The following is a 13,429-nucleotide window of genomic DNA, read 5'->3' as shown; positions in this document are numbered from 1 at the left end:
GTTTCTGAAAAAAAATAATGGGAGAGCTACATAGTTTATAAGTGAGAGAGTTAGCTAACACAGGGACAGTGAGTGAATTTACAATGTAAATGAACAAATGCCTCTTTTACATAAAATGAACTCTGTCATTTCAATGAACAATATCCTGTTTTCCAACAGTTCACATTCATCACATTCTTTGAAGTGGAGGGCTACCAGTCTTAGAAGATTAAACAGGAATTTTGTAGTTATCACTGCATATCCCAGGAAGAACTTTGTAAATTAACATTAAAGATCTAGGGAAACGTCTTGTTCTTTCTCAGCAAACACAAGGAGAGACTTTAAGTAACATTTTTTTCTAACCTGTCCTGTCACTTAACCATGCTCTTTGTTCCCTGTGATCTTGTGATCATAATGTATAAACATCCGGTACCTGCAAATAACTTTCAGCGTTCAAAATATTTGTAGGATTCTTTGTTGGCAAGATTTATTAAAAAGTATTGTAATGTATAATTTACTTTACTTTTAACCAAGACTACAAAAATGGCTTTAGGTGTTGTTTGTTTTTTTTTTTTAAATACTTTCTTGCTTTAATCATCCAGAATATACTAGGAATAGGCTTGCCTTTTTTTTTTTTTTAACATCTTTATTGGGGTATAATTGCTTTACAGTGGTGTGTTAGTTTCTGCTTTATAACAAAGTGAATCAGTTATACGTATACATATGTTCCCATATCTCTTGCGTCTCCCTCCCTCCCACCCTCCGTATCCCACCCCTCTAGGTGGTCACAAAGCACCGAGCTGATCTCCCTGTGCTATGCGGCTGCTTCCCACTAGGTATCTACCTTACGTTTGGTAGTGTATATATGTCCATGCCTCTCTCTCGCTTTGGGCTTTAGGTTTTTGATTTCTGTTCCCATAACCGTGCCTGTAAAGGAAATTAGTTTTCCCCTTATGCTCTTTTCTTTTGTTGCATCTTTTCTTCTAGCAACGCGTACTCACACTGTACTCATTGAACTTTTTGACTTATCTTTCCTCAATCCCTTCAATTCCCTACAGTTTTACTGGTCCAGAAATATTGAATTAGTTCCGTTCCTTCTCTTTTCTCACAAGGTGGCTTTTCTAATTAACTCTCTGCTGCTACCCTGGATGTCTTACTTCCCCCCTGCCCTTTTATTAATAGCTGTTCCAGTGTAGATCCTTTTCCTTCTGCTTCACTTTTGGTCAGTCCCATAGCAGCCTCTAACATAGCTGTTCTAATATCCCATGTTTTTAATCTGCTAAGAGCTCTTTCATATCTCTTGTGAGTCTATTAAAGTTATCTTAATGCAGTTTTTGACAGTTCTCAGTACTAAGGTTTGAAATGTTTTGTGCCAATCACGTGTGTAAGGAATGCTTTTATACAAGAAAGGCAATGAAGATCTTGACATAATAAAGACACTTTTACAAAGAGATTAGTATTGTTCTTAGCTGACTAATAAGCTTAACAATTATAAATGATTTCATTTACTATTGAAAAGGATTTCTGTTTTGAAGTGTGATTCATTTTATTTTTCTTGAAGCACATCCAAAACAACATATTGTATAAATTTGTCCTGAAAATCTACTAACTGATTCTGTTGAACTAGCACATTTTCCTGTGGTACTCAGTTTGTTTTGGTATTCACTCCTTTTTATAAATAATAAGAATTATAAAAATTCACAAAAATAAGCAAATGCATTTGTAATACTACATTTGAATAGTAATAAGAGGTGCTTCCATTTAAATATGTATTAGTAAGATAGTGTTAAGTTGCTTAATTCATCTAGTGTATGAATGTAAATACATTGTTGCATATATTTATACTGGGGGATATTTTTTTTCCTTCAGATGCCAGAGAATGGATAAATTTCTTGTACAGAATGTTGTTATGGTTTGACTTCATTACCGCCAACATTCTGATATGTACTAGGTAGCCTTTTAGAAATTAGCCCAAGGTCATTTTTATTAAATAAACAGTTAATTGTAGAAATTGTTGATTATTTCTGTTAATTCCACCTTTGTCCATCTCTTTTCAGTTCATATTTTCACCACTTTGTTGTTTATTAAAATTCAAGTGGTGAAAAATATTTGTTCATTCTCTTAGGAAACACTTCTGAGAATTTATCCTGGGAAAGACAATGAAATTAAGAGAAAATTAATTTCCTATAGAGTTTATTTAATCATCTCCTTCCTTTCCCCTGAGGACTTGGATAGGGTAAGCAGTAAAATGTGACAGTTTATAGATTTCACAAAGATGGATGGAAAATACAGTTATTGGGAATAGTAATGACATGCCTACAGGATGCTAGTTTCCCCATATCTTTCAGCATTGCTAACCTGAGCAGTTCCTGCACTGCAGCATGGCAAATCAAATAAAAAATAAACTTTTTATAGATAACTATTTAGTAAATATTTGAATAGAACTTAATATTTAACATAAGGACAGTATAGAATAATATTTGAACAAATTTGAACCACAGTTAATTATTTTAGGAAAGAGAAAATAGCATGCAACTTCCTTTTAAATTTTTACCTTTGGTCTTTAATGATGCATTAAAGGCCATTAAAAGTAATCACATCAGTTCAGTTTGGAATAATAAGCATTCCTTCGTTTTTGTTTTTGGTTTTGCTTCTTAATGAATACACATCCACATTTAGAAGATACTATAAACTTCACAAATATTCACTGGGCATTTCCTTTGCTAGGTGCAGGGCATTATTTAATATTGAGCAATAAATATAGTGTGTTTACACTATGTTGGGTCTTTGAGAATATATCACAATATAAAAAATGCTCGATGTGTGCACTTCCATCCTGTGACTGGATTTGTAAGTCTCAATAAAGTTACTCTGTATACATAGCTCTCTTCCTGGATCCGAATAATTTTAATTTGAGGTAGAAAGGAGCATTTCTGTGGCTCTCCAATGTACGTTTACTAATAATAGAGCCCTACTGTCCCCTCCCCCCCACAAAGGAAAGAAAATCAAATAACCCTCAACTAAAATCTAAATAAAAGACTGAAGGACTTTAACTTTTAATTGTTGAAATGATACATGTGTACATAAGGTAGTTATTTTTCCTTTCTCCTTTCTTTTTTACCCCTCTTTTACTTCCTTCGCTATCATTATACCCTTGAAAGAATACTTTCTCAAATTACAGGCAATTCCATCTCTCATCACTGAATTCTTTCAAAGGCCCCTTTGGCCCAGTTTCTAATGATTAGTCGACAAACCATACTTACTGGATAATAATGAAAATAGTGTTACCTCCAAAATATGCTATAATTCAGTATTTTTAGTGTTTTTCTAGTTTCTATTTAAGTAAATAGGTCTTCTGTTTACTTCATCAGTTCCTTAACTTGGTAGATAATGCAAAGAATTTTGCCCTATTTTTATGCTGTACTGTAAAGTCTCAGTGTAATCAAGAGACATATTTATATATTGATGTCCTAGATGAGTTAGCCAGCATCTATCCAGAATTCTTTTCCAAGATTCTTGACACTTTCTGAGTTTCATTTCTACTTTAATTACAGAATCTCATGATTTGAAGGAACCCTTGATGAACATTTATTGTGCATATTTATGGCTGAAGCCAAGTGGGATGTAAAGATGAAAATTACACAGATGTAGAAGACAAGATTCATATTTTGAAGTATTTAAGAATGTCTCTCATTATTCAAGATGTATTATAATTATCATATATGCCTATGCCATGCTTTGTATTTATGTTTAATAGTTTTGGATTCTCACAAAAATTCTTTATGATAGAGTGGATACAATTTTTATTTTACACACAAAGAAATTATTACTTAAAGAAGTGAATTGACTATCCCAATATATAAACAGCAAGTGTCAGCATAAAGACTTAAAATCAGTTCTCCTGTTTCCAAATCAACTGAATATGCCACCACACCATATTGGCCCCCATGAAGGAAACCAATTAAGGACATTTGATTCTTTCCGTTTTTGCTTCATGTTATTTTGAAACTGTTCTTAGATGCAAAGACATATAAGATATATTATTTATTCTTGACAATTTTCTTGATGAAATTTCCCTCTTTATCTTTGGTAATATCGGTTGTCTTGAAGTCTACTTTGACTGATACTAATATAACCAGTCTTTCTTGTGATTGGTGTTTGCAAAAGCCTGTCTTTTTATATCCTTTTATTTTTAACCTGTCTTTGTATATTTAAAATGTGTTCTGGTGGAGAGTATATAGTTAGGGTTTACATTTTTACCCATTATGACAGTCAAGATTTAAACTGAGTATAATTATAGATATGGTTGCATTTAATTCTAGCTTCTTGTTATTTTCTGTTTGTTCCATTTGTTCTTCTTTTATTTCCTCTATTTCTGCCTTCTATTGGATATACTGAGTGTTTTCTAGTATTGCATTTTATCTCCTCTATTGACTATCCTATTTTTTAATATGGTGTTTATATCTTTAATTGATCACAGCCTGTGTTCAAGTAATACTACACTACTTAACATATAAGAATTTACAAAAGTGTGTTTTCATTTCCCTCTCCTCTCTTTTGTGCTATTTTTGTCATACATACATTTCATTTCTACATATGTGGTAAGTAAACCCTGGTATACACATATTGCTATTTTTGCTTTACATAGGCAGTTATCTTTTATAGAAATTAAAAGATGAGAAAACAAACAAAAAACCCTTTACCTACGAAGTTACCATTTCTAGTGCTCCTCATTTCTTTGTATAGGTCCAGTTTTCCATCTGGTATTATTTTTCTTCAGTCCAAAGGGCTTCCTTTGTGGCTACCTTCACTGGACATCTGCTAGAGCAGGATGAATTCTCTCAGTTTTTGTCTGAGAAAGGATTTCCTCTTCATTTTTGAAGATATTTCACTGGTTGTAGGATTCTTGATTGAAATTTTCCTCTCACTGCTTTAAATACGTTGTTTGATTGTCTTAGGCTTGCATTATTTTTGACTGGGAAGTTTTCAATCATTCTGATACCTGTTGCGTTGTACATAATGCGTCTGTTTTCTGTCTTGCTTAAAAATTTTTCTCCTTAATACGGGTTTTTAGCACTCTAATTATGATGCACTTTGGCTTGGTTTTCTTTTTCTATACATTGGCATATGTTAAGCTTCTTACAATGTTTATAGTTTTAATAAAATTTGGATGTTTCTACCACTTTTTCTTCAAATATATTTTCTGTTCTTCTTCTTCTTCTGGGACTATAGTTATACTGTTTTAGACTACTTGATATTGTTCCATAGTTCCTTGGTTCTCTATTCTTCATTATTTCCTTTTTTTTCTCTGTTCTTGAGATAGTTCTTACTGCTAGGTTTTCAACTTGACTTGTCTTTTCTTCTGCATTATGTAATCTGCTCTCAATTCCATTCAGCAAATTTTTCATTTCAGATACTGTATTTTTCAACTCTACAAATTTGACTTGGTTCGTTATAGCTTCTTTTTTTCTCATCATGTTTGTGTTTTCCTTTAAATCTTAAGTCTATTTAGAACAGCTGTTTTAATGTCTCTGTCTGCCATTTCATATCTTCCATTTCTAGATTTGTTTCTATTGATTGATTTTCTTCCTGGTTATATATCACATTTTTCTGCTTCTTCATGTGTCTAATAATTTTTTTTGAATGCTGGACATTATGGTTCTTATGGTTTTATATGTCTGGATTTTGATGTCTTCCTTTAAAAGTGTTAAATGTAGTTCTGTATAGGCAGTTACTTGTGGATATTATCAAGGCTTTTCTTTCAGATTTGTTAGGATGGACCTAAAGTAGTCTTTATTCTAGACCTAATTTAGCCCTTCTGCTAAGGCTCGCTCTGCCCTTCTGGTGTTTCTACAGAATGCCCTAGGTGTTCAATAAGGTCATGTCACTGTGGATGGTCAGAATTTGAGCATCTCTGCCCCCCTACACACGTGCAGCTTGTATTCAACATCAGACTCAAGGGGATCTCTGTGAACATTTCTGGATCTATTTCTCTGCTTAAGTTCCTTTCTGATACTGCCGCCAAACTTCAGGTGACTCAGCTTTCCCAAATTCAGTATCTGTCTCCTCACCTCAGTGAGATCATGATGCTCTGCTTCGTTTCTCCATTCTTGCTCTGCACTCTGATTACATCCAGGTCAAAAGCTAAGATCATTATAGGGTTCACATTACTTTTTTTCCTTCTTTTAAGGAACACAATCTTACGATACATTTTGTTGAATGACTGAAAACATTGTTTTACACATTTTGTCTACTTATCTACTTGTTTAGTTGGGGGGGAGGGCATTTCCAGTAGTATTTACTCCATCATGGCCAGAAGTGGAAATCCTTCCATATATCGAGTTATATATTTGATATAATAGATACAAGATATGAATTCATAAAGGATATTAGTCACATCATCTCTTCCATCTCATTTTTTTAAAATAAATTTATTTATTTATTTGTTTTTATTTTTGGCTCTGTTGGGTCTTCATTGCTGTGGGAGGGCTTTCTCTAGCCACAGAGATTGGGGGCTACTCTTCGTTGTGGTGCGCGGGCTTCTCATTGTGGTGGCTTCTCTTGTTGCGGAGCACGGGCTCTAGGCACACGGGCTCAGTAGTTGTGGCTGGTGGGCTCTAGAGCACAGGCTCAGTAGTCGTGGCATATGGGCTTAGTTGCTCCGCGGCATGTGGGATCTTCCCAGACCAGGGATTGAACCCGTGTCCCCTGCATTGGCAGGTGGATTCTTAACCACTGCACCACCAGGGAAGCCCTCTTCCATCTCATTTAATGTCGCTCAGCAAAGTAACCATTTTTAGAAGTTTGGTGTGCCTCCTTCTATTTTCCTTTATATATTTAAGTACATTTGTATGCACGTGTGCCCATGTATGCAGATATATACATAAATCAAATTACACTGTAGGTATTTTTCAGCAACATACTTTTTCACTTAGAATATGTTTTAGAGATCTTGCTATTAAAGTATGTATCAGTCTTACTTAATCTTTTAACATCAACCATGTATTCTACAGAATGGTCTCCTATATTTATTTAATTACTCTGCTTTTCACAGTCATTAAGGCTTTTCCTTCTAACTTCTTGCTCTTATAAACTGTATTTTTAAAAATAATATTGTACAGCAACTCTTCAGATGGTGAATGCTTCTGTAGAAGAAATCACAAAGATGTCAAATAGTTTGCCTGTTGCTTTCCTGAACAGTTTTTGCATATTTATATTACTCCTAAATAATAAGACCCAGGGGTTTTTAAAGAAATAGTTGATTTCAGATCTAGGACAGGAAATACAAGAGGTAGGTCTCGTCCATCTTATCATAACAGAAAGCATGGGAGTTAGAGAAAGATTACTGTAGTCATGTCAAAAGACACAGGATACAGTTTGAAGGGACTATCACTGGTCAAAGATGGGACAATTTTAGGGGAAAAAAGACTGCTGTGTTTAAAAAAATCAAATACAGTATGTTCAAAAGTTAAAAATCATAAGGATACAAGCAAAATCAAACTAAAAGCAACATTGGTCACCTTGGGGAGGGAGCTAGGGGGAAAAATCATTATTCTGAGTACTGATAAATAATGAATCATGCATTTATCCTGTTCTTCCTGTACAAACCTTATTTCAGAGTAAGCAAATACGAGTAAGAGGAATTCCTTTATAGAATTCTACTAATAAATGAAGAGGACATAACAGAATCAGATTACCATAAGATTGCAGCCTTTTATTAATTGAAATAATCCCTCTAAAAAATGATCATCAATGACTAGTGATATCCTCAGGTAAAACATGGATAGGAAACATTATAATCAGTGTATCCAACTGACAACACCTGAACCCCCGATCAAATAATATTGCAGAATGAGAGACAACCAGCTGTTCTATGGCAACCTATATGATGCAATAAGAAGTACACAGCTTTTTAAAAATTGAATCTATTCAAGGCCCTTGGTGTAACTACTCATTTATAGGAAATACGAAGATAGAGGAATTTATTAAATGACATCTCAGGGATGCCATCAGCCAAATTTAGCATTCTAGAAATTCTACTAGATAAATGATCCAGTTTTTTCAATAACTAATAGTCAAGATATAAAAAGGATGGGAAACTGTTAGAGATTAAAAGAGAAAGATAGGAAATATCAACTGGATGTAACATGTAGACCTTGTTTGGATCTGATTTGAACAAGCCAACTCTAAGAAGACATTGGAATAATTAGAGAAATTTGAACAATCACTGGGGTTTATATGATATTAAGGAATTGTTAATGTTTTATTTCTGATGTTAGTATTGTGTTCGTGTTAAAAGTAGCTCTTTTCTCTTAGGAAAAAAGTGAAATATTACCAGTGAAATGATGCAAGTTCTGTACTTACTTTTAAGTAATCCTGTGAGGGGCTAAAGGGGAAGGTCTAGTGACATTTATTTATCTTGGATGATGATTACATGGGGTTTATTATAGTATTTTTTCTATGTATAAGTGTTTGAACTTTTCCATTGTGAATTTCATAATTTAAAAATACATGTAGCATTCACAAGCCAGGTGAAGAGAATTTCATAAATCATCAAAATAAGTGCGGAGCTTTCAGAATTTCACCCTAAACACTTTAAGTGTGTATGTACATATATACCTGCAAGAATGTTACAGAATTTATTTGCATAAATGCTACAGTTGATTTGGACTCAACATGCACTTACCTTGAAATTAGCATGAACCTAACAGTTTTCATCATAAAACATTCTCATGTTTATCAACACCCTAGAGAAATCTTTGAGGTAAATCTAATGCTGTATATTCATTCTATTGTATCTGCCCCTCACCAAAGTCCTAATATTTGCTTTCCAGGTGCAGCAGGTACAGACTGTGCAGCAGGTACAGCATGTCTATCCAGCTCAGGTGCAGTACGTGGAAGGAAGCGACACTGTCTATACCAATGGAGCAATGTAAGTTTATGTATGGGAGTTGTATTCATTCTCCCGCTACCTCGGTTAGAGAAAAGTAAGGTACTTTCTGACACCTTCTACTTGTCCCAAATTGATGTTTGAGCTTAAGCCGATGTATGTTTGCTAAGAACAATATTCACCAATAAGGTGAATTTTTGTGTACGTGTTTTCTGTAAACTAATATAAAATTACTATATTAGGAGGGTTTTTTGCATTTATTAAATAGGTACTTACTTTACGTAAAAGTGCCTGGTACTCAATAAATCTTATTTTCCTGTCTGAACTTCTCGTCCCCCTAAAACTCCCAACCCATCTCCTTTGCATCAACAGTAATGTCAATTTGTACATTTATTTCATTTGAGTTTTTCAGACACTTTGGGTTAAGATTCAGGATGTTATTATAAATAAAGGGACTAATAACTATTATAAGTCACCAGGTTTGTTTTCATTTACCACAGATTTTTGTTTGCAATCTGTTGGATCTCTAAGTTCTAAAATGAATTCAAATTCTCTCATTGACTCTTCTGTGTGCCCTAGGTTGATAACCTCTGCTTTCTTTATTCTTACTGCACCTACTCCTTGGGTGATTTCATAGATTCCCATGACACCAACCTGTAACTCTATGAGGGCAGGGATTTTTGTCCGTTTTTTGTTGATGTTGTTTTTGTTCCACTGCAATAAATCTAACACCAGAAGAGTGTATGGTATGTAGAAAATGCATTTATTGTTACCTATTATTATAACTAAACAACTTAAAATCCTGGTTTAACTATCTATTAGTTTTATAATCATGGTCAAAGTACTTAACTATTCTGAGCTTTTTTTACTCTTTCCTGGGAAGTGGGAGGGTAATTGCCTTACTCTTTCTGGATTGTTCTGAGGATTTAAGGCTATGTATGTAAAGCAACTAGCACAGGGCCTGGTATACAGTAGATGATACAAAACTGAAAACTCTTCATTGATCTTGACTGTCTCTCTTTTCTCATTGCTTTTGGTCACTGAATCTGCCTAAATCACCACTGCCTCTAAATCTCCATTACCTATAAAATAAAGCGAAACTCTCCACCTTGGCATTCTCCCCCTTCCTACCTCTCTAGCTTCATCTTCCACCTGTTCTAGGAACAACCAACTTTGTGCTTGTTTCCCCAAGTACTCTCCTTTCACACCTCTGTATTTTTGGACCTGTGGTTTGTTTTCTCTGCTGGAATATCATTCTCTGCCTTTTCTCTTTCCTTCCAAAACCACTACCCCCAGTATAGCGATATCTTTATAGACTAACACATCACCCCCTCCCTTGAGACGTGGACCCTGGCTCTCCTCTGCAGTTAACTTATTTGTCCCCTGTACGATAAAGACAGCACTGTACCCAGACTTCCACTTCCGCATGGTGCTATGAACGCTTATTGATATTTATCACACTAAGAAGAACTCTCCCTGAATGGGAACTGTTGTCATTTTGTTATTGTATTTACATCTATTTAGGTGATTGACACATAATAAAGGGTCAATACATTTCTGTTACTCTAGTGAATCTATAATACTTTACATATTTTAGACACACTGAATATTTTTTTACCTCTTTGTTGTGTAAGGCCAGGGCATCCTGGAGCCTGCTTTTGGAATCTCTACCATAAATCCAAACTCCTGTTGGCATTTATCCCGAAAAAAAATAGGGATGCCTGCCACTTGGTCCTTTATGCTATCAGGGAAAATAAATGGGTTTCTAGACACTGCTAGAGGTCACTGAATTGTATTGTCATTTCATCCTTGCCTGTGGTAGATCTGTCACAACTACCTCAGAGTAAGGTCATTATATACTCTAACTTTGTTCAGGAAGGTACCATTTCCTACCTAGTGTGTTCTCCTAGTTCAAAGATATCCTAGGTAAAGCCTTACCAGACCCCACTGGAGGGCTAATTTATCATTCTGCCATTCCATAACATTTTATCTTACATTTATTACAGCATTCTGTCAGCTAAGAAACCAAGAAAATCTGACAAAAAGAGGTTTAAACAAATTAGGACTTTGATTTTTGTCAGGTAGTAAGAAATCCAGAGGTAGCATATTGTGCAAATAACTGACACCATGTGGTGCAGATATAAAATAAACCTTAGTGGAGAAAATCTTACAAGCTGGCATAAATCACATCCCTCTAGTTAGACTGGATTGTACCATGGAAATTGCTCCAGTAGAAGATCTCTGGCCTCACAGAGTGCTACATATTTCTAGGGATCAGGGCAGTAGACATTAACTGGTTATATAGTAGAAAAAAAATGGCTTTCTTATCTAGGGAGGAGTGGGTTGCCTCTGAAGCTCAGTTCCATCAGCCTGTTCTTCCATTAGGATTAACTTAGACCAGCTGAGCCAGCTTAGTGCTAAGCTACCCAAAGATGACAGGAAATGAGCCTGTAGAAACATCTACAATTGTACTTCCTCTTAGTCTGTGGCTGACATTAGTTTAGCAGCTCAAGGATATCAGGGCCAAGATTTGCTGGTACAGTAGTAAATTTGCTTTGGTTACAGCCATCACATCTGTATTCCAGACAGCAAGAAGAGGGAAGGTGGAAGAAGAGGATATGTCATATATGTTATATACGTACATATATATATATGTACACACACACGCACACACACACACACACGCACACACACGCTTTCCCAGAAACTCCCAGGTCCATTTTGCTTATATCTCATTGGCCATAACTGTGTAACAAAGTAGTAGTTAGGGGACTTCTGTGGTGGCACAGTGGTTAAGAATCCTCCTGCCAATGCAGGGGACACAGGTTTGAGCCCTGGTCCAGGAAGATCCCACATGTCGCAGAGTAACTAAGCCTGTGCGCCACAACTACTGAGCCCACGTGTGCTGCAACTACTGAAGCCCGAGCACCTAGAGCCCATGCTCCACAACAAGAAAAGCCACAGCAATAAGAAGCCCGCGCACCACAACGAAGAGTAGCCCCCGCTCACCGCAGCTAGAGAAAGCCTGCGCGCAGCAACAAAGACCCAATGCAGCCAAAAATAATTAATTAAAAAAAAAAAGTAGTAGCTAGCTGCAGAAGAATCTAGGAATGCAGGTTTGTAGCTTTCATGTCTATATGGTAGATGGCAGCAAGGGAAAAGGATAGTTGGCATGGGTGTTGAGAGAGTTGACTCCGTAGTATCTATCACGGTCATTTATCATTGACCCAAGGTAGAAGAGAGTGATTACTAATGTGAGACTTTGTGAAAGACACACAGCCTGCTTCACTTTCTTCATTTATGAAATATGGAGATAGCTTATCAAAGGTATTTTGTGTAGCTTCTGAGAAATTGTAAACACTCAATAAACATTAGTTATCACCGTACAATTATGTGCTCTAGGTTTTTTAAAAAATATTTTCCTCTCCTATTTATGGTTCTGACTTCTGCATATTGCCTTGTGCCTTTTAAAACTACCCAACCGCTGACATTAGGGTCTTCCATATCATAGGTAAATGTGAGATTGGTGAGTTCATTCATTCACAAAACCTTAGAAAATCAGCATCTCTAAAGTTGGCTCTTTAAAATTATAGGCCCCATTTAAGTGCAGAAATAATTCAAAGTAAACATCTCATGCCAACATGAATTTTCTATGGCCCGTGAAGTCAGTTGGTTAGATCATGACTAATGAGGTCTAGGTCATGAGTTCATTTGCCACAAAGTCCAATTAGTTTTGATCCAGTCTGTGTGGGCCCAGACTGCATCCTCAACTCCAGCTAATTATGTCACAAATGTGCGCCGTTGGTCAAGATAGAGAAGATGCGTCTTTAAAAACCTTTCATTACAATTTCAATTTCAGTACAACTTTTGACTAAAGATTCTGTAGCACCATTTTCATATTTACTAAAGAAACATTGTGTTGCCATGAATTACACTCAAAATTTTAGTAGCTAGAGGACTATGAACATCTTTCTTCAAATATAACTAAAAAAAATTTTCAGCTTAAGCTATTCCAATCTTTCTGTAATTTTGTAGTGCTGACATTTAACTATGTACAATTTTTGTCTCTAAAGTTCATTTTAAAGTCTTTATACTCCCTCTTTTTATTTGATACACTTCCATGTGTGTTAGGAGAGAGTATTTCATATTCTTCTGCTCCACCATATTAAATTAATAGCCAACTAGTGTTTGGTCCCTGACTTGGATCATAGTGAGATTCCCACTTCTTTGTGATAATAAATGCTTTTTGCTAATGAAACTCGCAGAAGATAGGGATGCCGATCTTTATCATGAACTTTCAAGCACCCAGTACATGGCCCTGCAGCCTGTGCATGGTTAGTAAGTACTGGTTCACTGTTGCTCCTGTCACCAGTAGCCCCATGCCAAGTAGCCATAATGCAAGGGGTCTCACTCAAGAGGTGATGATAGCCCTCACAGATATGTGTCATCACTTATGAAAATGTGTAATCATTATAATTTGACAATACTGAAATATTTACTGGTTCTCTCTATGACTATGGACGTTACTGGTAGTATAACAGGATTTAACAGTGTGAGTCA

General features: G+C 35.6%; 1 protein-coding gene across 7 annotated transcripts in view; it reads left to right on the top strand.

Annotated features, from left to right (window-relative positions):
- RFX3 (regulatory factor X3) overlaps positions 1 to 13,429 on the top strand; it is a 289,832-nt gene that overhangs the window by 166,625 nt on the left and 109,778 nt on the right. For all 7 annotated transcript variants that reach the window (XM_067744268.1, XM_067744267.1, XM_067744270.1 and 4 more), the window contains one exon: positions 8,814 to 8,911. In XM_067744268.1, the coding sequence (XP_067600369.1) occupies positions 8,814 to 8,911 (98 nt within the window). The remainder of the gene's footprint in view (positions 1 to 8,813; positions 8,912 to 13,429) is intronic.

This window comes from Pseudorca crassidens, chromosome 7, assembly GCF_039906515.1.
Source record: "Pseudorca crassidens isolate mPseCra1 chromosome 7, mPseCra1.hap1, whole genome shotgun sequence".
Lineage (NCBI taxonomy): Eukaryota > Metazoa > Chordata > Mammalia > Artiodactyla > Delphinidae > Pseudorca > Pseudorca crassidens.
Note: the sequence above shows the minus strand (reverse complement) of the source record. Positions and strands in the feature narration are given on the sequence as shown.